This window comes from Natator depressus, chromosome 8 (assembly GCF_965152275.1).
Source record: "Natator depressus isolate rNatDep1 chromosome 8, rNatDep2.hap1, whole genome shotgun sequence".
Classification (NCBI taxonomy): domain Eukaryota; kingdom Metazoa; phylum Chordata; order Testudines; family Cheloniidae; genus Natator; species Natator depressus.
In genome coordinates, this window is record NC_134241.1 from 73,666,727 (window position 1) to 73,692,336 (window position 25,610).

Sequence of the window (25,610 nt, forward strand, 5' to 3'; positions counted from 1 at the left end):
AAACAGTCTGCGCTCATCTGTCTTAAAGTCCTATCATCCCTTTATGGTAAGATAGGCATGCCTGACTTCTTCAGACATCCTCAGGAGGGTGTTGTGTCTCAGTTTGGTGCCCCCAAAACCCGCCAGAGTTCCTTTGTCCTTCTGCATTCATGAGCCTTTTCCTCTCATGATCCAACCATTTTTGTAGATTGGCTAGAGAGGAGGCAAAATAATTAAAGCCAATAGTTCTGGCATTGTCCCTTAGCCATCTCTTTCTATTGAGGTAACTCAATGTATTTATACAATCAACATCCCAATAACCAGACCAACATACAGGATTAATAAATTATAGGGCAGCTCAGAATCCATCAACTACAAAAATACAAATGAGTTCTAATTTAAAAAAAGGTCAAATTTCTGTACAACACAAGATCATGAAAACAGTTCAGTGGTCAGTTTCCTGGGATATTAAGTAGGCTTGAGCTCTTTAGGGGACTTCCCAAAGCCCATTTAAATCAATGAGTCTATCCGTTGAATTCAGTGGGTTTTGGATTGGGCACAGATACTTAGGTGTTTTCATTTACTTGGGGATGCCCTATAATTTTTTTCATATAGTTTACTATAAGGGAAAAAGTACAGGTAATTCTCAAGCAGTTATGTTAAACAAAGGAAATGTCAATCATTCATAGGCATGTACATTTTTCTGCTGTTGCTTGTTGGGTGTATCCATATACCAGGAAGTAAATCAATTGTAATATTTCTAATAGAGATTCCTTTTTTTTAGGTTAGAAAAGGAATACACTACAATAAAAACTAAAGAAATGGAAGAACAAGTTGAAATTAAAGTAAGCATGAAGCAGCAGTGTAAATGTCTCTGAAGAGGAGTTGGCTTGGGGGGTGGGATACTAGTCTGATCTGGGATATTGGCAATGGTGGATTTCATGAGCTACTAGAATGACAGTAGTTGTACTTGGGCTGTGGGTTTGAAGAGGACGTTTGTAATGTACTCCATCCCTTCACTGGAGTTCTGATGGAAATAACTATATAGAAAATCATGAACAAGAAAAGTATACAAATGATATGAAATGATGCCTTTTTCGGTAATTAAAGCATGGCTACAAATAAGTTTGTAACATGCTGATGTAGGTGTGGGTTTCCCACAGAGGGTCTTCTGAAAAAATAAATGTAAATGATAGGGAAGAAGCTTAACCCTCATTTTAAAAAATCCTGACATGTTTGAGCAATGTATCATCTGCTGGCAAGACATTGCATTTCTCGTGCATTGAGGCGTGAGAACAAAAGCAAAATATTGACAATTTTTCATCCTTGAGTTTCTGGAATTAACATATATAACATTTTAAAAAAGAACCTTAAAGTTAAGTTCTGCTATGAAAAGTCCTTGCAAATGTGGCACCTTATTACTAACTGACCAGCTTCATGTGTATTCATTTATTGTATCTGCTTGCTTTAGTGACAAAAACAAGCTTTTGCTGTTTTTGTACTCTTAGCCTTATTGGCTGTACAGTTTGAGCTAATTTCCCTTCATGGGTGTCAATATATTAATTTCTAATCATGGGTCATCACAAACCCTTATCTCATTTCCCACTAGTTTCTCTATCCAACTACAAAGCATACAGAATGTCACAAAGCATACAGAATCTATACATTGTTTCATAGCTTGTCACTAATTTAGCAACCTATAGTTGGTGAAGATGTTTTAAAAACATAAGATACTTCGCAATATTGCAATCTTCTGATGGTTGGATTTCAAAAGTAATGTGAACATCATTATGCAAAAAGAAAATCAAATCCTTAGTCTTGCCAAAATCAAATCCTTAAATTCAGCTCATTAGGTGAACGTTAAAACCAATGACAAAATCAATTTTTTAAACTTCTCTTTAGTAGTGTTTCTGATGTCCTTCAACTGGACATAGGTTTGGGTTTGATCCATCTCCCCCAGCCACTAAAAGCTGTGTGAAAATGAGATCCACGTCTTTGGCTCTAAAAACAGCTCCTTCCAATATCCTGTTAGGGGAGAATCCCAGTGGTGATGGGAGATGTCATGGGGTATGTAACAAGTTTGCTCATCTGGGTTATGGTAGGATATTCAGGATTAAATATTGAAAGTGTTTCCGATTGCTTCAGGATCTTCATCTATTCTTAGTAATGTTAATTTATTTTAACATTTGTTAGGTAATACATCCTTTCTGTAATAGGACAAAAGGCTGAACCTGAATAAACAGTTCTGATATTTATAAAAAAGGGTATCTTTTAAAAAGTCGTCACTTCTGTGGGAGGCATCCATCCTGCTGCTTCCAGCAAGACTCCTGTTGAGGGTGGGGTGGGGGTGAAGAGGTGAAACTCCCATTTGTTGGTATTCTTTATTGCAGTAATCTATTGAATCCCTTCTTCCTGATGTCTGTATTATATTCATTGCAGACTTCATTCTCACTACAGGCACACATGCCACAGATGCTGGCTTTGCATTCAGTGTATAGGCAGACATGATGCTGCTCCATTTCTAAAATTAACTACTTAATACTCTTAACAATCATTTGCATATACCAGTAAAACATATAAACAAAATAGCTGTTAGTTTGACAAAGCAGTAAGTCCAGCTGAGCTATCTAAAACCCAGATCTAAATCACAGCCAGGTTACTGGTTCATATGGGAAAACAAAAATACATACCAAGATATTTCCCTATCAGGGACTTATAACCGTTTGGGGGTAGTAAATTAAAGGAGCAGCTGGTCTTGAGACTAAAGGACAGGACTGGAAATTGGGAGATCTGGGTTCTAATTCCAGTTCTGTCAGACTCTTGCAGCCTTTGCTAGTCACTTCCCTTTTTGTGCCTGTTTATCTGAAAAAATGGGGTTTCTTGCCTTCTGCACATGGGTGTTATGTGGAAGTAATGTTCTGAAAACATTGAGACCTTTTGATAAAAAGCACTATTGAAGTGCAAAGTTGTTATACGTTTTTGGCCTAAATTTTCAAAAGTTACTAGAGATTGAGAGTCTGTTTTTGGGCACACAACTTTAGATTCTTTATAGGACCCTGACTTTGAGAGCGTGGATGCTCAGCGTTTGAGTCACTCTATATCTAAACACTTCTGAAAATTTAGGGCTGCTTCCCCATTGGGCATGCCAGAAGAGATTTGGCAATGGTACATTAATTAAAATAATACAGTGAACAAACCTTTGGGATTCTCAATATATAGTAACTATAATCTTTAGCACCACTATTAATGTGAAGATTGTTTACTTAGTTAGGCTAAACTTGACTTTATCCTGTGCAGTTTTGAACAAAAGGGTAAATACATGCTTAACTTGTATGCAATTAATTATCATGATTGTATGTGTAAGTGGCCATTGAAAGCCCCACATCTGCTTCACACGCGGTTGTGGCAACTGCATGAACAAACTATGCACTTGTGCATATGCAAACAAGTTTAGAAGAGCCCTTACAGGCAATTGTGTTAAACTGGTGAAATCCCCTCTACAGCTAAAGATGGCACTACTTGTAGTAGTTTTCTGGATGGGACCTACAAGAAATGTTCTCCCCCATTCCCCTACTGACTTTCTATCTAAGTCATGGGGCTGTTTTAACTTTTGGGAACAGGGAAAATATTTTTCAGGATAAAACTAATTTTCTCGAATTCCAGCTAGCTAGTTTTCGTCTGGCCTTGTCTGAATTGTATAATCTAACTTTATAAAGCTAATGTTGTTTACCATGGAAGCTTGAACAGCCTTCTCTCTAAAATGTTATGTAGGTGCGTCCTGTGACTTACAGCTTGTCTAATACTTACTACCCTTTATTAGAATGCAAATTTGGTCTCAACTTTGCTATCTTTAACAAATCCAGTTTCCATGTTTTCTATGACTTGCTAATTCAGATGAAGCGGTGTGTGTGAAAGGGACATTTGTTACTGCTGCTTTCTCTACTCATTTATAATGTGCTGAATAGTGTGGATTTATTTATTTTTATTTAAAGAAATTAACTTGTTTGAGTTTCTGGTGTCACTTGATTATCTATCTCTTTAGTCCATATCCTCCCACATACACGCTTAAAACTGTCTTGCTTCTTTTACAGAGACTACGAACAGAAAACAGACTCTTAAAACAGCGCATTGAAACACTAGAAAAAGTGAGTACATGAGTGACTGGAGTTAGCCTGCATCTTTACTACATAATTGCTACAAACTTGAATACATGACATGAGTACCTCATAACTAACTTTTTTATAAATTTTTGTGCACTATTCTGCAGTATTTGTTAACTCTACTTAGCTGAATAGCATGGCAATAATATAGTAATATGGATGCTGCTTACAAATGCAGTGTTCCTTAAAACTTGTATCTTAGGGTCATACTAAATGGATAGAATTGCATATAATTTAAAAATCCCAACTTCATCTCCTGTGAAATTGCATTCCCTGCATCAGAAGGATCTCTGCAAAATACAGAAAGATTAGAGTACATGTAGTTTGGGAAGATCCTTAACTATCCAAAGTCCTAAGTTTCTAGCCACTGCAGGTGAGGGCTGAATGAAGAGCTCGCAAATGCTCACTGTGAGTTAGTAGAAAGAGGATAGAGATGAATGCAGGTTCCACCAGCCTCTATACTTCCAAAACCCTAATAGACTGTTGCAGCACTCCCAGTCTAATTCAGTCTGGGAAGCCTGGTACTCTGGCCTCTTGCATGGATCTTTATTACACTACAAAATTGGGTCAGAGGCAGGAAAGACATGGGTATGCTTTCAGATAGATCTAAACATCTTAGACTTCAACATTTGGACTTCAGTACAATTCTGTGGATTTCATTTTATTTTTTGAAAGCACATCAGATTATAAAAGTAAACCGGTATTGATGCATTGTCAAAATACAGGCACTGCTCTTGGATAACCTCTTTGTCCATATCCTGAAATCATAATTCTGGTTATAAATTTAAGTGGTTTTTCTTTCTAACTTGCAATATTAAATTGTTCATTTCCCAGATTAAATCAGACACATGTACAAAGACTGCTATGCACTCTACACTAGTAATTTCCTGGGGCTTTGCATGCCCCCCAGAGGCATAATCCTTTCAACTGGTAAATTGAAATGACCGTTCCTTTAACAGGTGTTGTATCAAATTCTAATTTGTTATAGCAATAGAGAATATTTATTTATAGTGTGGTTTCTTGCAAGTTAGAGTGCAACATTCATGAAGCAAAAAATTGGGCAAGAAAATATTGTTTAAAGAAAAGACTTTGGGAATGTTTCCGCTTTTAGTGTTGATAATATACGGGCAAAACTTACATGAAAAGAACAATGAGGAGTCCAGTGGCACCTTAAAGACTAACAGATTTATTTGGGCATAAGCTTTCATGAGTAAAAAACCCACTTCAGATGCATGGAGTGAGCCAGCCACTCCCATGTCCCTATTCTCCTACTGGCTTCTGTATGTTACCATTCCTGATGTCTGATTTGTGTCCGTTTATTCTTTTACATAGAGACTGTCTGGTTTGGCCAATGTACATGGCAGAGGGGCATTGCTGGCACATGATGGTATATATCACATTAGTAGATGTGCAGGTGAATGAATCCCCTGCTGGTGTGGCTCATGTGGTTGGGTCCTCTGGTGTCGCTAGAGTAGATATGGGGACAGAGTAGGCAATGCGGTTTGTTACAGGGATTGGTTCCTGGGTGGTTATTTCTGTGGTGTGATGTGTAGTTGCTGGTGAGTATTTGCTTCAGGTTGGGGGGCATCTGTAAGCGAGGACTGGCCTGCCTCTCAAGGCCTGTGAGAGTGAGGGATCCTTTTCCAGGATAAGTTGTAGATCATTGATGATGTGCTGGAGAGGTTTTAGCTGGGGGCTGTACGTGATCGCCGGTGGTGTTCTGTTTTCCTTGGTGGGCCTGTCCTGTAGTAGGTGACTTCTGGGTATCCATCTCGCTCTGTCAATCTATTTCCTCACTTTCCCAGGTGGGTATTGTAGTTTTAAGAATGCTTGATGAAGATCTCATAGATGTTTGTCTCTGTCTGAGGGGTTCACCTGTACATCTGCTAATGTGCTATATGCCATCATGTGCCAGCAATGCCCTTCTGTCCTGTACTTTGGCCAAACCGGACAGTCTCTACATAAAAGAATAAATCGACACAAATCAGACATCAGTAATGGTAACATACAAAAGCCAGTAGGAGAACACTTCAATCTCCCTTGAGAGTCTATAACATTTAAAAGTAGCCATACTTCAACAAAAAAAAACTTCAGAAATAGACTTCAAAGAGAAACTGCAGAGCTACAATTCATTTGCAAATCTAACACCATTAATTTGGGCTTTAATCGGGACTTGGGAGTGGCTGGCTCACTACAAAAGCAATTTTCCCTCTGTTGGTATTGACAGCTCCTCAGCAATTATTGGGAGTGGACCACATCCACCCTGATTGAATTGGCCCTGTCAACACTGGTTCTCCACTTGTAAGGTAACTCACTTCTCTTCACGTGTCAGTATATTTATGCCTGCATCTGTAATTTTCACCCCACGCATCTGAAGTGGGTTTTTTCCCCACAAAAGCTTATGTCCAGATAAATCTGTTATTCTTTAAGGTACCACCGGACTCCTCGTTGTTTTTGTGGATACAGTGGTAACACGGCTACCCCTCTTACAAGAAAAGAGAAGCCTATTTTTGAGACTGCTAAAGGCAGATTGCAATGAGTCACTCAGTAGTGAATTTCCATAATTAAATATTGCAGTTTTACAAATAAAAGTACAAGAAATGTTTCAGAGGGATTTGAATATAAGTTTATAGAAAGCTTTGTTTTCAATGTACTCAGTCAAACATGAGAGCATTTGGTAATTGTGTAACTCAAGCAAAAGTTGCAGAGTTTCATCTGCAGGGTATTCCAATATTAGTGGTTTCTCTTAAGAGTCTTTCATTTTTTAACAATCCTATTTGTTTGGGAGTGATTCCCTATTAATAGGGAAATAGCTGTACAACAGCAATATATTGCAAACTAATAGGTGCACCTGTTGTGAGGAAAAAGATGCTTTTCCTTCTCAAAAAATCTCTAATAGTCATAATATAGATGACTTAATTGTGACTTCATGAGGAACATTTGAACCTAATTTAAAGAGCTAAGTGATCAGTTTAATATAGATAAGAACTAAGTTCTCTTAATGTGACTGAACTTTTTTTGATAGTTTAATGATATATTTTGTCTGGAAGTAGTAATTTGTACTTTGTTGCAGAGAATCTGAAAAACATATAAGTGCATTAGAGAAGAATAGACTTGAAACTGCACTTGCCTGAAAATTTCAGTGGGTTCTTTGGCTAAGCTGAATTGCTTTGGATAGAATGCTTGTCAGAGTACTTAGATATCTAGGAAAAAATTTCTGTTGTAGAACTTGAGCAAGGTGTATTAAACTAGCAAACTAAGTTATTGCTAGAATGTACTAATACAAACTATTGGCTACTAAACCGGTTTTAGAATAAGTCACTGGCTCTTCATGCCTGACATTGTGCATCATTTAACGTTCTTGCTTTGCCTCTTGGGAATCGTGGTATTGCATGAATGCCTCTGCATTTAGCTGAGTTTTAAATATGATCAGATTATGCCTTCCTTTCATGGAATAACATGGGTCAAGTACTTTACATTCATGTTCATATTCAGAATATTTCAGATAGTGCATTACTATCTAGTGTAAATGACTAAACAAAAAATTGGTTCACATCAAAATACCTAGTCCCTTCTAGATGAGTTTTAAATTCTTAGTCTGGCTTTGAGGACCTCCTTACATTGACTGACTGCTAAAATGGAACACTGTAGATTGATACAGAAGGTAATCATTGCAGCGACTTTCACACATAAATTGTATTAATTTGTATGAAAAGTCAATCCTGAAAGATTACCGTTTGTATGGAAAATGGGTAGAATTTGACATTCTTTCTTGGATCTTAATTTGTCCTCTTACCTCTCCTTTGTTTTTGTTTTTCTTTTCCCTTATATTCCTGTCTAAATTTTTCCTTTTTGTAGGAAAGTGCTTCCTTGGCAGATAGATTGATACAGGTATAGTCCTTGAGTATTTTACCTTATACCTCCCCTCCCACCCTCGAAATGGAAAAAACTGCATTTAATGCATGGATAGCTACGTGCATTTATTTTGAAATGTAACCTTACCTACCTAATTTGGACATAAAATATTTAGCTAATTCTTCATTAGAATTTTGTTTGGTCTGTTTTTAGATGCTAAAAATCTGACATCTGCACGTTGTAATATTTTTCTAACATGAAATTCATAGTACAATTTTTTGTAATCCATGGATTCTCTGGCATTATATTAACACTTACCCTTAAACTGAACGCTGAAAACTCTTAGCAAACCGGTGCATGTATAACAGAGTAACATTGCATGAACTGAATTTTATTGAATGCAAGTACACAACTGAACTTGCTAAAAGATGGTAAACTTTAATTTCACAGATTAGCAGTACTAAACTGCTACATTTTACTAAATTATCAATTGTAACCAAGTACTATGCTGTTTGTGAGATTTAATATCGCAAAGTTAATGGCTGAGCATCACAAAGGCAGTGTTTCTTGGATCTGTCCTCAACTGCTTTAAAAAGAAAATTATGTCCTAAGGGACAAGTGACAAGGGCCCAGGAGGCTGAGGAAAACTACCTCATAAAACGGGAGCTAGCCACCATCAAACAGCAGAGTGATGAGGCCATTACTAAACTGGAGCAAGCTGAGAATACCGTCAGGGAGCTCCAGCAGCAACAATGGGTAAGGAGCTTGGTAGCACTTCATCTCATCTGTCTCATTCACTTGTTTATTTCTACTGGTCATGGCACAATCTCTGTGCCGTCCTTGTAAATATTTTATCATACTATTTGCACTCATGAAATTATACAAAATCCAACTTGTAAGAATGGTAGACCATTTAATAGCGTGGTTTGTGACTTTATAGATAGACTAAATTAAACTTCTTTATGTATATTCTATGCACCCATTGGACAAACAAGTTATTTTTCCTTCAATATTTTTCTGTAGGTCTTCAAATATTAAGTCCAGGAATTGCAAATTGACATGAGACTTGATTGTAACACCTTTGCCTAACCTCTTGTTAGAATTTAACATGGAATGATTTTAATTTTTCTACCTACTTAGACAATTTGTTTCCTGAGAGTAGCTTTGTATAAGCCAGTTAGTAAGATATCTGTAGGCTTCTAGTGACATGCTAAGACTTTATGCTGTACCAAAAAAGCACTTTTTACTAAATGGAGAACATAAACTATGCTCCTTCAGCATATTTTGGCTTATGTTTAGAAATCAAGTAGGTGTGTACACTGTAGCTAGCTTGTGTAAAATATGGAAGTTTTACTAAGTGGTCATTGTTGCAGAATGGATTCAAAGTGTCATTTTGCTCTTAGCCGCTGTCGGAGCATTTGCTATTTTCTCCTGAAAGAGATAGATGTGCCTCTGCAATCTAAACTTGCATTTAAGAAAAGCAGTTACGTACTGGCATATAAACTCCCATATCATTTTAGACAGTGCATCACAAAGTACCTGTCCAGAGCTCTAGGCACTTCTGCCACATGTCTAAAACACAGTTGTACAGCCAGGTATTACCAACAAGAAAACAAATCAGAATAGAACTGTAGCCCTTCCTACCAGTACCAGCCTTCAGTGCATAATTCCTTCCCTAAAGCTCAGGAAATACTTGCAACTGCAATCTGGGAAGCTGGAAAATGTTTCTTTCGACAAAGGTAAATCTGTATACCCGAAATACAACTGGAATACAAATTTGTAGAAATTGAAGCATTTTGTGCATATGCAATCTGTTTGTAATGCCCAAATATTGCATTTCAGAGTGGTTGTAACAAGAAAATGTAGTCTGAGTAGATCATAACTGTGAAGAGAGCTCTGACTAATTGACATGCAACAAATCACTGTTTGCTTAATTGTGGCAAGTTTCCCATTAAGAAACAAGAAATGGATTGTGGGAATGGTGGAGAAGTTCTTGTGGCTGTTTTTTAACTTAAAGCATTCTAGTAAGTACCTTTCCAGTGAAATGAAACTTTTTATACCCACAGCCACTTGTGAAGTTTTCAAAATATATCGTCATATGCCAACAAAAAAGGGTTTGTATCTAAATGTATGTCTGGACATACCCTAGCATCTCCATAGTTAGTGTTGCATTTAAATTTGCAATTGAAGTGGGACTGAAATCTATCTTTAGCAATTTACTTTGTTAAATTTGAGGGCTAAATTCACTCATTGTGTATGGGCCAAGTGAATTTAATTATTTGTTCAGTTATTTTACTAGTCAGACTGGCACTTTAAAAACTAGCCCTTTCTAAAACCGTGTTAAAGGGCCTCCTTGGCACATCTGCTTTCTGGTGTACTAGGCATAAGAGTGAGGGGAGTCCTTCAAGCATATTAAGTACAGAGGACACCCCCACCAGTGCCCCCCAGACATAAATACCAACTCTGGCATCACTGCTTTCATCCCCTTGAGTCTCAGCACACTGGGCAGTAGCACTGTGAAGAGCCAAATATATTGGATTAGCTGCTGTGTAGGTTGAGGATGGGGTGGATATTGCAGGGATGGTGAGGCCTGTGGATGAGTGGCAATGAGAGATGGGAGGCATTTGCCCTGTAATCACTGTGCATGTACTAAGTTGCCCTAAATCTCTCACCCACAACCTTGATTCCAGCCATATGCTTTCAGTTGTACAAATAATGCACAAGACTGTAAGTGCATGAGATCGCTATGCTCTGCAGATACAATCTGTGGTTGGAGTTAAGGTTGTGCATTTGTGTGATGTAAAGGAATTTGCTGTGCATTGTCATTGGCTATATATTGGAAGTGCAAAGGAGTTGATTGTGGAAGTGAGGAGTCAGTGCATTTGGTTAATGAGGAGATTGGATGCTAAGGCTGCCTGAACTGGTATCTTCCCTGGAGTTTTAATGACTGTGTGTTGGTGGGGTTTACATAGTGCACTTTTTTTTAACATGAGGAATAGATAGTGGCTGCAAAAACTTTGAATGTATGCAGAGCACCACCTAGTGGAAGCTTAATAAAATTTAAAATCTGAAGTTAAAAAGAAATTTGTAATTAGCATCTTTGACAGGAAAATGTTGAGGCATCTCATTATTTTGATGCTGTTGCTTACTACTGTGGATCCGCTCTTGGGAGTATTAGAACATCTTGATGTCAATATAATCTTATAACTTACTTTGTTTGTTGCCCTTCATCCTGAAGGATTCAAAAATTATTTTACGGGTGATGCGTTAACCACCTCTGAGTGGCATTACATACTAAGAAGTATTTGCTTGGTGTAACTTGCATAAATTTTAAAGTACAGTCCACGCCATAAATATTTTAGAGTCTAAGTCCCTTGTCCTGCACATCACTGTGTATTGGCGCATATCTGCATCTGTATGCCATGAATTGCAGGACTGGGGCCTAAATTTGATAGATACTGAACATTAAGGTAACAAATGGAAAGTATTCATGCACTAGTCTCTTTTAGACAGCAGCAGTAATGGACTTTAAGAGGGAAAGCAAACTTCTCTAGATGAAACTTCGGAAGCAGATTTAGGTAGGAAGAATATATTACCCAAGTTGCAATTATGCTAGCCAGGCTGATATAAAAAGTGCAATTACTCATGTTCAAATACTAACCAGATTTGATTCTATCTGTTGTGAGATCTGAGATTTCAAGCTCACGTGAAATGACTAAAGGCCCTATTTTAAGATTGCCTGTGTAAAATATTTGGTCTTAAATATCTTCTACACAACTGCTCTGCAAGACTACAAATGCACATAAAATTGTGCATGTTGCCGAAGTGTGCCTGTTCTCACCAGAACCCCGATTTGTATGCGGCCTTGAGATTTTTCTTAAATGTTTAGTATAAATATTTGTAGGGAATTTGAAGGTAAAAAGAAATGACTCTATTACAAATTGCCAAAGCGTCTTTTTGGGGCGGTTTTTGTGGACTTCTGTTTCTCTATGGAAGGAGGGGAAAACTTCTTAAAACTCTCTTCAGACAATAATTATGGGACTGACTTGAAACTACTACTGATGACTTTGTATGCTGAAATAATCTTGCTCATTGTACACACACATCACATCTGACAACATTTTATATATAGGATAACGAGATCCTTTTTCTTTGAATAGCAGATTGTATTAAGGTAGCAGTCTGGCATGAAAATTTGACTGAGATATAATTTTTGTTCCAGACCCTAAACTGCATGCTCTAATATAGGGGAACTGTGAGTAAATGAACCACCTAATGGTTTTATTAGATTGGCAAGTGGGGAAGGGGAGCCAAATGCATTGTAAAGGTAGCCATATTCTGACACAAAAAGGTTGTAGGTAGCATTTGTGCCAAATAGAACGTAATTTTAAAAACAAACCAAAAATTTGTCTGGAAGACATTTGAAGATAATTAAAAAAATTTATATTTTCATGCGCTCTCATCAATGTTTCAAAAAAGAAAAAAAATTTAGCAACTTGTCAAAGTTCTCTGAAAACATTGGGTAACCTAAAGATTAAATCTAAGGAGACAGTTTAGCACAAATTTTTTACAGTTTAGTAGGGAGCATGGAGGTAATTGTGCTCAAAATTCAGCAAAATTTGGAAGTTATTAGTTTATTCTAAAAAATGTGATAATTTGTAAAGGTGAGTCAAACTTTCATTGTAATAAATCTCCAGTAAGCTGACTCTCCCATGAGGCAACTTCAGATTTTTTAGAAAAATTTTTTGGTAAACCAAATATATGAATGCAAATATATGAATGCATATAAATATATATATATATATATATATATATATAATTTATTTATTTATTTTTTGGATTTGTAAAAGCTGGGGATTACTCTAGGGATCTCTCAAAACTGTTACACAGCTCCAACTTGAACCTTATGGAGAAGCAAAGGATCTTTTTAATATTTCTTGTTTCTTAAATTTTCTTTTCAGTTTGCAAGTTTGTCATGCATTTTCTAAATTGAATTAGACTATAAAATGTGTATTCAACACATACCTCCATTTTCCATGTAAATCGCATAACTTAGAACTAAATCTAATTTTGATTTGAATAAATTTAAAATTTTAAGTTCCTGTGCAGCTGGGGAAAAAATAGTTTCAGATGTCTTTGAGAAGCTCATGATGGCTAGCTTTCAAGCATTGTAGACACGTAAAGTAGTAAATGTCCTGTTTGAATAGTGATGCTTCCTGAACGGGGACTAATGCACATCTATTCAATTATGTTTATAACTCCGTAGAGTGCAACTTCTTTCAGGAACACCTGCTAAAATGTGATATTGAAAAGCATAGTGTTGCCCAAGGAAATACAAATTCATTCACTAAAGCATTTTAAATACTGTATGTGTGCATAGTGGCAAACTTTTTAACTTGATGGTTAAAGAATCATAAAACAAAATGTAACTTACCCAAGGAGAACCTGAAACTAAGTAGTTTGGAAAAGTACTATAGATAGTGCCTGATTCCATAAACAAAACTGAGTGTGCAGCTTCTGGCCAAAGGCAACTGTGTGTGAGCAGCCCTGGATTTCACTGAGCCAATAATCTTAATGTCTTCACTGTAGATCGCTGCAAAAGCATTTCCTGGGGAATGTGACAATCTGGCAGCTGCCAAAGTCATTTCATAGTGGTGAAATTCAGTTCCTGAGTTGTTAAAATCTGAATGGGTTAGAGAGTAATGTATCCATTTGTGAAGCTAAATGAGGAAGGTACTAGAGATTTGCCTCCATGGGTGCTGGAACAATTTGTATTGTTCAAAGGCTCTCAACACCCCCACTACACTGTAAACCCTGTATATGATGGAAACCCTTTCAAGCCAGGGGGTGGAGCACCATCCCTAGTTCCAGCATTTATGTTTGTCTCCATGTGTCTTGGAGCTGTACTTATGGTAGAGGTACACTTTTAATATTCACATGCATCTGTGTAACATCTTCCCAAGGATTGAGTGTTCCATTGGACTGGGACTTGGAGATCTGAGTTCAGTTTCTCACTCTGCCACAGGCTTCCTGTGTGACCTGGGACAAGCTACTGGCATCTAAAAGCAAAGTTGCTCTGACTTTGCAAAATTTTCAATGTAAAATCACACCTTTAAGTAGACTCTTAATTGTTTATCTAAAATGGTGCTGATTCTGGTAATTCAGTATGTAGAACAGAAAATCTAATGTCTTCTGATGTCCATGATTATCTGATGAGCAAAAAGCTATAACGCTGAACTCTGCAAAAATCTGCTCCTGGTTATTCTGACTGTGCTGGGCAATCAGCATAAAGTTAGGTCTGTTGTAGGCACATTCATGACTTGCAGGCAGACTTGAAATAAAAGAATTGAAATACAAAATTGCATTCAGTTACTGTGGTGATATCACAACAATAAGGAACAAAGTACTGGTCAGAAAACATACACAAATTAGAGTAGTTCATACATGTCATGGACCATTTTGATGCAATGGACTACATGAAAGCCACCTGAAATTTGCCAAATAATTAGAAATAAAGTAGCTTACTTTCAATAAGCACCTCGTCAAACTTCTATTTAAAAAAAAAAAAATATCATGTCCTTGAAGCAGGAATTACTGTTTTAAGTAGCTCTTCAAGTCTCTACTTTCCTATCAAAAATGAATTATTGTAAATTAATCTTGGTTAAAAAGTAAAATGAGGATCTCAACCTTAAGGAACAATGCCATGTTTTCTTGTTTGCATGTCCTATCTTAAACAGAACTTGGAACAAGAAACCTATAACAGACTGTCAAACTTGCTCTAAGTATCATTGATAAGATATACAGGACCTATGTTTTTTGAAGTAAGCTCACTATGGGCTTAATTATGTACATTTGGAAAAGTGACATGAATTCAACTAGTGTGGTGATGAAGGAAAACTGATAATCACAGCAAAGTACTTGTGATGTTCCCTAAATGCTACAGTGCATATTTGTTCTGTCACAGTTGTTTAGGGCCAACACTTGCTTGCAATAAATGAGTAGGCACACTGGAAAAAATGGGACTGCTTGCATGAGTAAACTGAGTAGGATTTGGTCCTTGAGGTTTATATACAACTCCACCCTATAGAACTGTATTCTGTTGACTTGTGGGCATATAACTTGTACAGTACTACCACAGGTTTTCCTCTGGGGTAATTGTAGGCACTGAATTTAAAGGCCATGATACAACTCACACATTTTATACATAAAAAATAAACCTAACAATGGCTAACCATCACTATGGCCCCTTTCCTTGTATGTTATATATGCTCACCTTGTACTGCTTGTCTGTCTTTATAGTTTGTGTCCTCAGGCAAGGGTTGTCTTCCTATTTCTGTATAGTGCCTAGTCCCATGTGGTGTGCTACCATAATATAAATTATGCTTCAGTAGCTTTGCAAAGTCTATTTAATTCAGAAACTAAATCATTCGAGAAAAACATAGACAAAATGGGAAGTGTTTTTGTTTACATGTGTTACAACTGATAGTTCTGATCTGATTTTGAATTGATGATTCAGTAAAACAAATATACAGGGTCTTAATTCCAGATGTTATAGTTAATAATACTATACGATAGAAACTATATTCAACTGTTGCCCCTTAAATTGGACTTGCATAGCACTTATGCATGTAAAAACTCTAGAGACCACTGCTTTCTTGAAGACTTAAACAACCATCTTTCCCAAATGACAGAACCATAAAAGAAATTCTCAGGTAGGGGAGTGGTATTGCCTATCAAGCAGGTTCTGCCAAGGACTATTCAATTGTGAATCTTCCTGGCTTTGTGGTGGCAACAAAGTCTTCTGTTGCACTGGTAAAGCAGTCTTGAAAGAGATGCGTGTTTTTTTTTTTTTTTTTTTTTTACAACGTGGCTGTCGCAAGAAGTGAAATATGACTGCACTGAAGTAACATCTTGCTTGGTTACAAGTTCTCAGTGAAGCCTCCGTGCTGGAAGTGGCTGCTTTATCCACTTCACAACAATATTCTAGTTCAGAGAGGTGATAGAAGGATGACCTTTTGTTACTGGAGTTGATTAGGCTATTGCCTCACCATCAGTAGTTGTGGGTTTTTTGTTTTAAATATGGTGAGCTAAGTCAATTGAAGGGAGCAGCAGGAGGGGGATTCTTCAGGAGTCCTAAGATATCACAATTCTAATTGTATCACTAAAGTAAGCAATGATTTGAGAGCTAAGATCTGTGGTAATCTTTCAGGGGTACTGAAAGGTTGCTGAAAATTTCTGACTAATAGGCTGACTGTAACTAGGACAGCTGTACCAAACTAGTCTTTCCATAAACTCTCTCGTTTTTGCACATCACAAAATCACTGTGCCAGATGTAACCCCTTATTCACATTGGTGATCAGTTACTGTAACAAATATTCCTGTTGATTTCATTGGGACTAAATATGTGAGTAACCCAATGGAATTAAGGGGCTCACAATGTGATCCTGTATGTTTGGGTGCATTTAGGGTGTTTCAGATATCCTAGTGCTATGCCTCTCAACCAGCATCTGCAAGTCTGGATGGAAGCGTATTAGGAGAGCTTTGGACAGAAATATGTACTGCACCTATCTGCACTGTCAGGCATACTGCTGTTAGTCTTCAGCTTTCAGGAGCACACTTTATTTGTAGATTTAAGTGTGTGAAAACTTTTGCCCACTACTATTCTCACTTGATAATGTATATTTGCAAACTTTTATAGCATAAGTGCAGTTCCCGCTACAGTGAAGACTTTGTGCTACAGCTGGAAAAAGAGTTGGTCCAAGCCAGACTAAGTGAAGCGGAATCCCATTGTGCTCTGAAGGAGATGCAAGATAAGGTTCTAGAGATGGAAAAGGTAAATCAAAACCAGGATCCTCCATATAAAGTAGCACTGTAAATAACCACACTAGTTCCCATAGTTTAGCTGCATGATTGTGCTGCAAAAATCTATCATGTTTGGTTTCTAGCTCATGGTTGCAAAAAAATTTCAAAAATCTGTGATGAATGTAAGCAAAAGCAAAGATGTGTGCTTGAGCCTTCAGAGGTCTTGGAGCAATAGCTCAGGTGTGAACAGTTCCCTTTCATTTCATTTCCATGTGATCACATTGAATTCTGGTGGTGGTCCGTGTAAACATTTTATTTCATTGTTGATAGTTTTGTCAAGCCTCAAGATAGCGTCCATCCAATGCTTGGACTACTGATAGATATTGATGCAGGGTCTAGCTAGCTGCTGACAAAGGTACCTGTTATGGGGAATGAGGAATTAAAGCTCTCCTCCTTCCCAAATTTTCAAGTGCTTGTTGGGCAGGAAAATTTCCAAAATGAGAAGGAAAAAGATGCCTCCCCTTCACAGTACCAAAAACCTCAACTCTCTCTCGGATGTCAAAACCAAAACCATCTCCCTCATTTTCATGCATATTGAAAGTTACAATTGTCCTCTAACAATCAACTGTCAAAACATCCAGCTTCCTTTGCAGAACAAAAATCTATAGCACATCAAAAATTTGCAGAATAAGATGGAATAATCCCAAATGATATAACTGATATGATGTACTGCATGGTAGTATGCCCCTCAAAGGGTCTGTTGAACCAGGGAACAGCAAGCCCTGGCAGAAGTTGGGAACCAGCAGATAATGATTGACTCTGATTCCCAGTGGGAAGCTATAAGTGAGGCTACAGCTCCGTAAGGGTGGGGAAACAGGAGAGACACATTTTCCTGACCAGCAGCAGAAGGGTGTATCAGATGGGGTAGGCCCTATGATCCCCCTGAGGCCAAGGGAGGTCATGACCTTTTGAGCTTCTGGGGTGTAAAGGACCTTGCAGTATCAGGCCAGGTCAGGACTATCCCTTTTTGTTACTTTTTCTATAAATCTTGCATTTGTGTGGCAGAAGAATAAAAGCCTGTATAGAAGGCTAAAACAGAGGTGGCTGTGGTTTTGTCCCCAAGCTGGTGGACAGACCCACCAGACTACAAGGACTTTGATCAAAACTTATATTTTAGGCAAAGTAAGACCTGGAGTACAGTGTTTTTAAAAGTAACATCTTGACTCATAACAGGTAAATCAAATTCTCTGGAAGGCTTGGCAGGTGTGTGGTGGTGTAAGATACATAAAACATTAAGGAAATAACAGATAAATTTAACATGTTCAAATAAGAATTCGTGATCTGACCCCAAAATTCAGATGAGCATTTACTTATATTTAAGCCTCTTCAGACATGGACATGATATTCTTTAAATTTAAAAATTCAGTTTACATCTGAAAAAAGTTATAACCATAACAGATAAAACCCAGTTTTAGGAAATAACTTTATAATGTTACAGCATCTCTGGACTGGAGCATGTACACTTGGGTGGATGAGAGGACCTAAAATAACCAAAAGTTGCTTTGACTACTGCAGTCTATTATTTTTAGACCATGTAGGCTGGGAAAAATTATATTCATTGTCCCAAGGTCTACGCTGATGCACTAATAGTTCAGGAGCCCAGAAGGATGTACTGTAGCTGTTCATACTTGGAAATAGCTACAGCACTTCGTCTGAGACCTTTTTGAAGCTGTTAAAGTGGATGTTTACCATCTGTTAATTCTGGTGGTACTACTGAATCCTAAGGTTTTAAATAAATACTATGTTAGCCAAATCATCATGATCCCCAAAGGTACAAAAAACAACCAGTGTTTCTTAAACACTAAAAAATGGTAGGGAGGAGGAGGAACAACACAATTAGACTTTTAACAGCAGTTAAAATCCGTCACGCATTAGCAATGTGATGAGCAGGGATGCTCCTGTTCAGGTGGATTTCTTTTTTAAATTTCCCTGTCACTTTTTGGTTGGTTTAATTTGTTTCAGTAATTCCATGTTAGTATTTTAACTTTTTCCAACCTGTTCTTGTTACCAGCTACTCTTCTTTCTGGTTAGTTTCCCCCAGACTTTTTTTTCCTCTTTCTTTCTGTTTTTCTTTCTCTTCTCTCCCCTCCCCCTGAGTAGGGTTCTGCTTCTGTCCCTGTTTCATGTTTCCTTGCCCAACTGCCATTCTGAATCTTCATTGACCCATCTTTTTTCAACATCACTTTCTTCTGCCTTTTTCGAGGATGAACAAACTTTCCAAAAATTAAAGTCTGAGATCTCGTTCATTAATAAGAGATGTATAGGCTCAAATGGCAAAAGTCACTTTAATGATATAAAATCTATTCCACCTTCACTTTACCTAGCAAAAATAGAGCTCAAAACCTTCAGACTTGTTTTCCATGCATTTTTGTTGGCATCATTAATACCAAAGACAGTGTAAGCAGTCCAGCTCCCTGCCCCGCTTTTTAGTGATGCCATCAACTCCAGCATGAAAAGTCTAGAGGCCAGGAGGTCTGAAATCTTGGTATGTAATTTAGTTCATACTTAAAAGGTATTTGTCTAACTTAAATCCATACTTTATTCTATCAACAATCTCAGATTTAGCTTTAAAGCTTCTCATTTCATCTTAAGGTGCATCAGGAATAGTAATCACTCCATGTGATCTTGGAACAAAACTTCCTAAATGTACATTTCTTCAATTAAATGTTTAAGAGGGTCTTCTTTGCTACAGAGGAACAGTTCTTTACCTGATGAGAATAATGTTGCCAGACTCCAAGAAGAACTGATTGCTGTGAAGTTGAGAGAAGCAGAAGCTTTGATGGGCCTAAAAGAACTTAGACAGCAAGTCAAGGATTTGGAGGAACACTGGCAGGTATGCATATAAACCTCTTGATAAACTTAAATATTTTTGAATAAAGCAGGATAATTGAATATGTAAGTCTGAAAAATGGGGTCAAGTAGACTGGTGACTGGGGCTGTACAGAAATGGCATATTAAATGAGGGAGCCACAATATGTTTTTACTTTAAAAATGTAAAATGGATCCAGGTTGTAGATGAGGGCTTTCTACCTCATGCCACAAATTAAAACCTTCTGGTGGGAGGTATACAAGTATAAAGTAAAGATCCTATTTCAGTGAATGCACGTAGAGGTTGGAGCTTAGCAAAATCCTGCTATTCAGGTGTTTTGAAATACTCAAACTTCTCTTGTTTTAAGGACAGACTTTCAGTTTCATGATTGCACCAATTGAAAATTCCTGTCCCCAAGCCACTGTCTCTCTCAGTTTTTGTAACTGTAACCTTGTGGCTGTTTGTCGTTTTTATGATGAACTGTAATGCTATGTTAGTCTTCTGTTTGATTCTTCAAAATTGTTGTGGTGGATTGTGAAGTACTTCATTCTTCAGCAGATGAGGTAATAGTATTTTAGGAGAGTCCTGAGAGATAGCTATAGATACATAATCTAAAAAAAGCCATTATAAATGATTTTAGCGTCATCTAGCTCGTACTGCTGGAAGATGGAAAGATCCATCCAGAAAGAACACTGTGAATGAACTGCAAGATGAATTGATGACAATCCGATTGAGAGAAGCAGAAAGTCAGGCAGATCTAAAAGAGATGAAACAAAGAATGATGGAGATGGAAACACAGGTATGTTATTGAAAACTAGTACTGAGATGGCAGAGAGTTAAGCATTATTGTGATCCAAACTGAATGCTGGCACCTAGGGATGCCGAGGGATAGCCTTTACCAGTGACAGTAGCATAATGAGACAGTACAACAATCTTATGCTTTTCGACTGGTTAAGAATGAGACTCCAGTTTGATTCCCTTCCACTTCTTTTCAAGATTTACGAGATATGAAGTTCCATCTTTCTAAACTTCCCACTTTGATGTTAAGTAATGAACTCACCATGCTGGGTGGATATGTATGAATCTCAACTGTTTTACAGTCCTAGTTTAGTACAGCAATAAGTGTATTTTTAAATCCATTAAATTTAATAGGCAAAATTTATCTGACAAAAATACTATCTGCTCCTTTCCTTCCCCTTGGTAGTTGCCTATGCGGTTTTGCCTGATGGTGACCTTCTTTCATAACCCACGAATCTGGCTCCTGAATTGGCCAGAGGATCCTTGCAGATCAGCTGTGTGCTGCCAATACTTAAGAAAGAGTTTGCACCAACATTTTGCCCCTTTAGCTGTGATAAATTCCATGTGGCTGGGGTGTTTGTAAAGAGAGAAGTGTAACATGTTTACCTATTTAAATTCTGCTATAACCAAGGAATGAGGGAGCATCACTTGGCAAAAAAAACCTGTATTATGTGCACTTCACCAAACACTTTTGTTCCTGAAATTTCTGTAGCATAGTATTGAACTTCTGTTACTTGAAAGGAGGTGAGGAGTGAAGGCTTTGCAATCAACTTTTGGGGAATCCTCTCATGGAAAAAGTCTCAAACATAACTGACACATGGAGAAACCTGGTACATTTTACATTCTGAATGCATCTCAGCACTACCAGTACCATTCCCTGCTGTCCCAGGAAGCAGGAGTTGGGACACATGGTGGTGTGGTGTAAAGAACTGACTCTGCACCCAGTATTTGGCCCAGAGTCACCAGTTAGAACTTGTTACGTGCCACTGATGGAGTAAAAGCTTCATAAAATATCTCAGATAAGTTAATTAAACATTTTTCATTAGGGTTGCTAACTTTGCATTGTAGAAATTACTTTCAGTTAATGCATTTTTTTATTTCAGTCAGCAGGGGGCATAGTTATCCTGTTTTATCATATGCCATGTACTAACAAACATAAATAACCTCACTTCAGTGTATTTCCTGAGTGCTTGTATATAGACGTATGCTGTTATCTTCCATTTGAACAATAATTTGGTTCATATATCATTTTGTATATAAACATATATAGTCTTTCTAAGCAAAAATATAATTTGCCTTTCAGTGTTGAACATACTTGAGTTACTAATCTGAATGTTCTGTATACACTAGACCAGGTGTTCTCTCAACAAATTTTTTGGTGGCCTCAAAGTGCGGCCACCAACTCTCACTGGTGGCCACACTGACACTTTTTCCTAAAATAGTTAATTAACTTTAGGGAAAAACAATTAAATATGCACAGATACACATCCAAATCATTGTAATTTATATTTGTAAGGTTTTTTGGCAGACTCAATACAAATAATGCTGCCTCCTCTTTGGGGGTGATATTTGTAAATTTGTTCATATCACAGCACACTGAGTAGCTACGTGGGAGGCTATGAAAAGTGACGTGATTTTTAACAAACATATTAGCTATCTGTGAAAAGCGATACTTGTAAGTCTGCTGTGAAAAGTGATACTTGCGTGTTTGTTAATATCACTTTTCTCAGCAAGCCCCAGGACCCATTAAGCCCTGTATGTGGCGGGGCTTCAGGGGGAGGTGGCAGGGGCCAGATGTGATGGTGGGATGGATGCCGGGCAGTGTGGGGGGGCAATGGATGCGGTGCTGTGGGAGACAGCAGGGGCGATAGGGATGGGTGAGTCCAACTGTCAAGTGGCCAGAGCCATGACCTGGTGTCTGCTATGTGGCCGGGGCTCAGTGCCCATGGCCAGAGCCCAGAGCTAGGGACAGGAACTACATAGCCGGAGGGATTGGTGCCCGCTGCTGCGCAGCCAGAGCTGTAGGTCAGCGCCTGGGGACCAGTGCCTGTCACCACAAGGTCAGAGCCCAGAGCTGGGGGCCAGAGCCCAGGACTGCATGGGTGGAGCCAGGAGCCCGCACCTGCTGCTGCGCGGCCAGGACCAGGGGTCAGCACCTGGGGCCAGCTCCCGCCACCACGTGGCCGGATCTTGGGAAAAGAGCTGTGGGTTGGCGCCTGCTGCTGTGCAGCTGGGGCATGGATCAGCGCAGCCAGAGCTGCGGGTTGGCACCTGCCACTGCACAGCCCGAGCTTGAGACTGGAGCCGGGGGCCAGCGCCTGCTGCCGCACAGCTGGAACCAGAGCGTGGAGGCGAAGTCCCTCAGCTCGAGGTCAGGACTGCGTGGCCAGAGCCGGGGTGGTCAGTACCCACTGCCCCGCGGTTGGAGCCCAGGGCTGCATGGCCAGGCTCCTGAAGTCTCCCTGCTGGAGCCTGATGCTGAAACCCCCTCCCCCCAAGGTGGGTCAAGAACTCACCTTGCTGCTGCAGCATTGTGCCCCACCTCTCTCTCCAGAGGCGGTGTGGGGTGCTGCACATCCAGGAGCAACAAGGAAGGAGTGGGAGAGGCTGATCCTCCCCCTCCCCAATCACTGCCCAGATGACTGTCGTGGCCACATGAAAACCCCCTGATGTCTACATTTGAGAAACGTTGCACTAGACCACCTGGTATCTGAGTATACTTTATCAAAACATATTTTCATTCAAAATAAACATTAAGATGAGCAATTTTTAATTGCAACAAATCTTGGAATGCTTCTTGCTCAATAAAATAACCTTTTGATTTAGTGAATTTGTAAATAAAACTGACTTGTAAATCCTGTTTATAAAATATCTATTGGAAGAAATGTTAGTGCTTTCCTTGTCTAGTTAGGTAGGTGTGATAAGACCTCTTCTGACACACTTTTTTTTTTATAAATGTCAGAACCACATCAACAGTAACCATTTACGGAGGGCAGAGCAAGAGGTCAGCAATCTACAAGGAAAGGTGCAATATCTTTCTGCGCAGAACAAAGGGCTTCTTGCTCAGCTGAGTGAAGCAAAACGTAAACAAGCAGAGACTGAGTGCAAGGTAACCAGCATCATGAGCACACCATTCATGTACAAAGTATATATTCACATTCTTCTTTCTTATTTGTGACAACCAGATCCATATTTTCAGCTTTATATAGACAACAAACCTCACAAAAGCAAAACCTTACATTTTCTAGTGAATTAGAAACATCATCTTGGATTTACCACCCACCAAAAGGAGGGATGACAATCTTCTTCTCTAATTTGTGGTCCTGTGAAAGTTAACTTTTGAGTAGAACTACACTTTAAAGTCAGTGACTGTATAAAAGGCACAAACTTACACAGCAGACTCCGAACATGGTTTACTCAGACATAACTGATTGCATTTATGACAAAGTACTTTATAGTACCTTAATTCTGGTTAGCAGAATCAATATAGCTGTGTGAGGGGTCGCAAGGGTAGAATTAGGGTGGAAGGGGACATGTCGCCAGGGTAGGGTGTGACGGTACCCACTGTCCAGTGGCAGCCTGTCTTTCTGTAGAGTGTCTACAATTGGTCAATCTGTGTCCAAGAAGGCTGGGTAGAACAGACCTCTTCATTGTGGTCAATCCACAAGAATGAAAGAGTCTGGCTTGACTTTGAAATCCCAGGTCCAGTTTGCACTTTTTAGTTTAAAAAATCACAATTTTTTCTTTCTAAACTGCTATACCAAATTTGGACAATCAGACACCATAAACATGGAGTCTTGCAAGACTTTTAGGAACTTCCTTGTAAAACCATACTTCAAAATTATCATTGCCCCTAGCCTAAAAGTGACACTATTTAAACCAAAGGTTGTTCCAGCTCAAGTGTGTAAAATTCTTTTCCATATCAGAAGCTGAAAACAAAAGTTAAAAGCATGTCTTTACTGTACTTAATTTTCAGTACACATGCGTGGTAGGATTCCTTTAGTAAAGTAAACTAAAATATTGAATATATACAATATCTCTCCTGTGTCAGTTTTTAGTGTAATCCAAAAGAATAGCATGAGCGGCACATCAATAATCAAACTACGGTCTTAAACCTTCAGCTGTACACTGTGTTCATATACTGCATCAGCTTCCAAATGTGTCCATGAACATATCTGAGTTTTGCCTTAGCAAAAGTAAATGGCTTATGTTTACACTTAAGTTCCAGATGTTTCCAAATTCATTATACAGGGCAAAGTTGAAAAAATATTTCAAGGAAAAAATTTCTCAAATGACACTCTTATTCAAAATGTATGCATATAGTAAGAAATAACATGCACCCAAGTGTTTGTAAGGCTGTAATACCATCAGTGGGTTCTGATGACAATATAAACCAAGAGTGAAGCTTGAGTGGTTTATCACTGTCACTAAATCCCAAAGATGAAATTACATCCTTATTGTAAGAAAACTATACATATTAATATCTCTCAAACCTGTAAATAACAAAATTTGTGTGTGTTTCAAAGTGTTCTCTTCCGGGTAATACAGTTTAATTGACTAGATTTCTGTACACTAAACTATGCTGACCTAACTTTAATCACCCTAAACTACGAAGTGTAGTATGTATTCAGCACCTCTGTCTCTTAACCAGTCTCCTAATTAACTTCATTTTGCCAGTGAAGAGTTTTTTTATTCAGTTTCATTTGATTTTAATTTAAGGTGTTTACCATTTCTCTTAGATATACTCTAGTCCTCCTCCCCTAGGACATTCAATATCTCTTTAGAAAGGATTTTCATTTTTCCTGCTCTTTACATTGTACTGTTGCTAGCCTCCTTTTTTCTAATGCAACCTAAAATAAGTGTACAGGTAATTGGGTATTAATGTGCAGTGGAATTTGACAAGCCAATGGAAGTTGTTTTTTAGGAATCTGCCCACTGAATATTAAGTGTCAGCTCTCTGTTCCTCTGACTAGAATCAGCACTTCATTCTACATAAGAGTTGGTTTCTAATGCCGAATCAGTTACTGCTTTCCATATGTTGATTTCCTTACTAAATGTTCACAACTGTTTTATATATTGGTGGCATTTCTTAGTGTGTAAGTAATGACACTTCCCCACTTGTAAATTCTTTTTTCATAGGGTTTAAT

The 25,610-nt window shown here is 38.3% G+C and overlaps 1 protein-coding gene across 7 annotated transcripts in view; it reads left to right on the forward strand.

The window, feature by feature from the left end:
- EVI5 (ecotropic viral integration site 5) overlaps nt 1–25,610 on the forward strand; it is a 152,007-nt gene that overhangs the window by 44,677 nt on the left and 81,720 nt on the right. For 5 of the 7 annotated variants that reach the window (XM_074961325.1, XM_074961319.1, XM_074961321.1 and 2 more), the window contains 8 exons: nt 764–824; nt 4,071–4,124; nt 7,998–8,030; nt 8,607–8,750; nt 16,693–16,827; nt 19,549–19,689; nt 20,306–20,464; nt 23,426–23,572. In XM_074961325.1, the coding sequence (XP_074817426.1) occupies nt 764–824; nt 4,071–4,124; nt 7,998–8,030; nt 8,607–8,750; nt 16,693–16,827; nt 19,549–19,689; nt 20,306–20,464; nt 23,426–23,572 (874 nt within the window). The remainder of the gene's footprint in view (nt 1–763; nt 825–4,070; nt 4,125–7,997; nt 8,031–8,606; nt 8,751–16,692; nt 16,828–19,548; nt 19,690–20,305; nt 20,465–23,425; nt 23,573–25,610) is intronic. The other 2 variants (XM_074961322.1, XM_074961323.1) reach the window with 2 other exon arrangements.